This window comes from Phalaenopsis equestris, unplaced genomic scaffold, assembly GCF_001263595.1.
Source record: "Phalaenopsis equestris unplaced genomic scaffold, ASM126359v1 Scaffold000540, whole genome shotgun sequence".
Taxonomy (NCBI): Eukaryota; Viridiplantae; Streptophyta; class Magnoliopsida; order Asparagales; family Orchidaceae; genus Phalaenopsis; species Phalaenopsis equestris.
The window spans coordinates 2166702-2170500 of record NW_018164980.1 but is presented as its reverse complement, the minus strand read 5'-3'; the positions used below and the strand labels follow the sequence as shown (position 1 = coordinate 2170500).

The window sequence follows — 3799 nt, the reverse complement described above, 5'->3', positions numbered from 1 at the left end:
ACTATCGATCTACTAACGTTGTTATAGTTAAGACGTACAACCAAATTACGGCTTTTATCGATCAACTACGGTTGCACATCTATGATGATCAGAATCAATCTTTTCTAAATCAAAAGAATGGTGAATCTATGTACTTATAATTATATAGTGGGTTATTTTAACTGGGTTAGGCTTTTTTTTTTTCCTTTCCACGTGTTTCCACATTACTTTTCTTTAATAGGTTTGTATGTTGGATATTCATCCAATACTAACACGCTAACTTATCAATCTATAATTGTGAATCTTTCGACACACATTAACTCTCATGAGGCTCCAAACTTATTAATTTGTATTTTAATTTTTTCTTCTCTTTTAAATTTCAAAACTTTTCTTTGAGTCATGGCTCATTAACTCCCTCTAAGAGTGTAATGAGTCAATCGAGCTCGATTCATACCGACTCAAGCTTCAACTTGATCAATTAGTCGAGTTTGAACTTGATCTTAAGCTTAACACTACAAATTCGAGTTGGCTTATGTGCTCGCTCATTTATTATGAAGTAGAATAACTATTATAACTCAGGCAATTGCTAAATGTTGCTTTCTTGATGTCCAACTCAGTATTTCATATTCTTTGAAGAGCTTTCTTGTGGGACTATGGATAAATTATATAATTTTATCTCAACAATTGTCGTAATTCCCCTTCTCATCCCATTTATTTGCATTTTCATAATTCAAAGTTCTATGGACAAGAGCCGTGTCCTCATACTTAATAAAAAAATTACTATTTAAATATTATTTTCTTAGATGAATTAATTAATTGCGCTTTTGTAAGAAAGTATCTTTCATTTTTTATTTAAAAGAAACCAGCTTTCTTCGTTTCAATAAAAAATGCATTGGAAATTATTTTTTTAAGCACAATATTTAGGAAAAGTAAAATTTCCAAAATACAGCGTACGGATTGATTTGAGGAAGTACAACAGCTGATGAACATACTGTTCGCTTTCAATTGAACTTCGATCAAATATTTAACCAGATCATAAATCTCGAACACTTAGATTAGGTTTCCAATCAAAAAGTCAAATTAATCCCATAAAAAAGTGATTTTTAGAACTCACGCTCGAGAATCTGAAATTCTGTTCTCTTCAACTCCACCCCGTTCGCCGGCGGGCCGGCGCCGCCCATACGGAGGCGGAGACAAGCCGGCCCGACTTCCAACTCAACACGATCTTATTCATCTCGTCCTCCTCAATTCGATAACCCTCATTAAACAAACCAAGCAACAGCTTCGCCTGCCAATGGTTGAAGTAGCTAAGCTCCACCCTACGAAACTTAGCTTCCGCCATCCACTCCGACCAACACTCCAACCTCTCCTCCTCTCGCCGGCGAAACACCTCTTCCACCGCTCCGGCGATCCTCGGCCCAAAAACTACATTCTCCACCATCTCCCTGGCCCAACTCTGCTTCAGAAACCCTGCCTCCAACGCATCCCACATCGTCGAATACCTCTGCACTTCCTCCACAAACCCACCCAAAAACCCTCCTTTTCTCCCCGCGCCTGCCGCCCATCCCTCCTCCTCCACCAATGTCACCACCCTAGCGCCGAACTCCGCAGCGCTTGCGAGAAACGACCGAATCGAAGCAGGGGAGTGATGCTTGTGATGCGGCGCGTGAAGCGAGCAGTTGAACACGATTGCTTCCCCTCTCAGCGTCTTCACCGCCGTCGGCCGGAAACAACCCTCCCGATCGAGCCGGCATTGAGCAAACGAAAACGACAGACCGATCGACGCCGCAAAAGCCGCCAGCTTACTCCCTGTTTCCTGCACAGCCGCCGAAGCAGACTTCCGCCCTGCTGTCAAAGCCGTAATCTTCACATGCGACGGAGGGGGACCGTCTTTTCTCGACACAAAAGCCTGCATCAGCGGAGCCCACTGAGCTCCCTCCATTATATCAAAGTCCACGATGTGAACCCGCCGCTCGCCGCCGACAGCCTCCACGATAGCTTGGTTGGCTGTAAAATGGCCGAAGTTCACGTACGGCGAAGTATCGCGAAGCAGTTGGGACGCCGCCGTGACGGCGATGTTATCAACGGTGGAACAATTCACTTCAGCTTCGTTGTCCATAAGTAGGCGTTGTAACGCCTTAGCGAAATGCGCGATGAGACGCTCCGTGCCGGAGCTTGAAGCTGGTGGAGGAAGCAACTCCTTGAGCCGAGCCAATATCACTTTCGAAAGTTCGCAGCTTTTGTGATCCCCGGCGAGGGCTTCCGCTGCCGCCATTAAAAGGTGGATCAGCTTCACCTCCCTGTCGATCTCTCCGGCTGTGGAAAGCATGAGAGGTTTCTCCGGCGGCACGGCAAAGGTTGCGTTACTTCCAGTGGGTGACGACCAGTGATCGAAACTCTCCGGCGAACTTCCGGCGGGGGTATATACATCACTAAGGTCTTCTTCCATTGAAACCGGGAACCATTCGTTAACCGGAGACCAGTCCGGCCAGCCGACTATGGTTGCAGCGGCGGAGTTATAGCCGGGGTAGTAAAGATCCGCCACGTCCACCATGGCGACTTCCATATGCTCTGAAACAAGCTACAAAACTTCAATCTAAGAAGTATATTCAGCTGGTCTTATATAAATGGGTTCCTTCCCGTGGTCATCAGGTTGTAATTTAAAATAAAAAATTACGATAAAAATCAGCAGAAGTGCTGTTGATCGATAGTGAAATGTATATATTGTATATAAGAAAAAGAATATTAAACAGGGGAGGAGTCGGAAGAAAATTAAGATGGAGAGAAGAGAAAGAGGGGTTGTGGTTGGAAGATCTGTTCAAAGGTGCTACAAATGGCGAGCTTTAAATCAGGGGAAAATCAATTTTATATTATATTTGAAGAAAAATTTCTGCTTTGCAATCTAAGGAAGATTTTATATACGGCCGGCAGCAGCTTCACATGCTGAACTACTTTTGATTGGTGGGAGGAGTGAAGGAAGCGAGGACGTGTTCTTCCGGAATTTTGAATCTCCATCGACATAATTAAGGAGTAGAGATTGGACGAATCTTCTTTTAATAGAAAATTGACGAGAGAGAGAGAGATTGGCGGCGTCAAATCTTAGGAATAAGATTTTACAGGATTTTTTTCTATCGCAAATACAGTAGGAACAGCTGAAAGATATTTCTGCATATATAGATATATATTCAGATATGAGCGATTTGGATTATATGATTTGCATATGGTAACTAGACAAGTAACCGGTACTATCATTGAGAGTAGTAAATTTAAAATGTTTGGCATGACATATATTAAATGAGATTAAATCTTGTGTTCAGGGGGGTCTCGCCCAGGTGAAGAAAATGATTATAAATTAGATATTACATGTATAGTTCCTCATCTCACAGTCGAGAAATGGTTGAACACACTTCGGAGTTACAACGTCGGTGCACGATTGAATTTTTTGTGAGAAGTGGGCAACGATTGATGACGATCGGCGAAGATCGACTGATGATGGTCAACAGCGGTTGGCGGTGATCGATGACAGTTAGTGGTGGTCAACGACGATCAAAGATGGTCAAAGACAGTCGATGGTGATGGATGGAGGTCGGCGGTGATCGACAGCAAACGCTGGTGAACGACAACGGTCGGCGGGTGTTCGTTAGAAAAATCTTGATTTTGATATGAATGGGCTAATTTGAATACTCAATAGTTTGGAAACAATAACACAATCTACTTCATAAGATGAGATCCAAATTAAAATGTTTTTATATAGGTTAGAATTATACACTTGGAAGATTTCTAAATTCTGAACTCCCACTTAGTCACATGAGCTTTTATT

General features: G+C 42.8%; 1 protein-coding gene across 1 annotated transcript; it reads right to left on the bottom strand.

Annotated features, from left to right (window-relative positions):
- Positions 1–1120: 1120 nt before the first annotated feature.
- Positions 1121–2533, bottom strand: LOC110029007 (nodulation-signaling pathway 2 protein-like). Its single transcript, XM_020731103.1, has one exon. The coding sequence runs from the start codon at positions 2531–2533 to the stop codon at positions 1121–1123; it is 1413 nt and encodes a 470-aa protein (XP_020586762.1).
- Positions 2534–3799: the final 1266 nt, after the last annotated feature.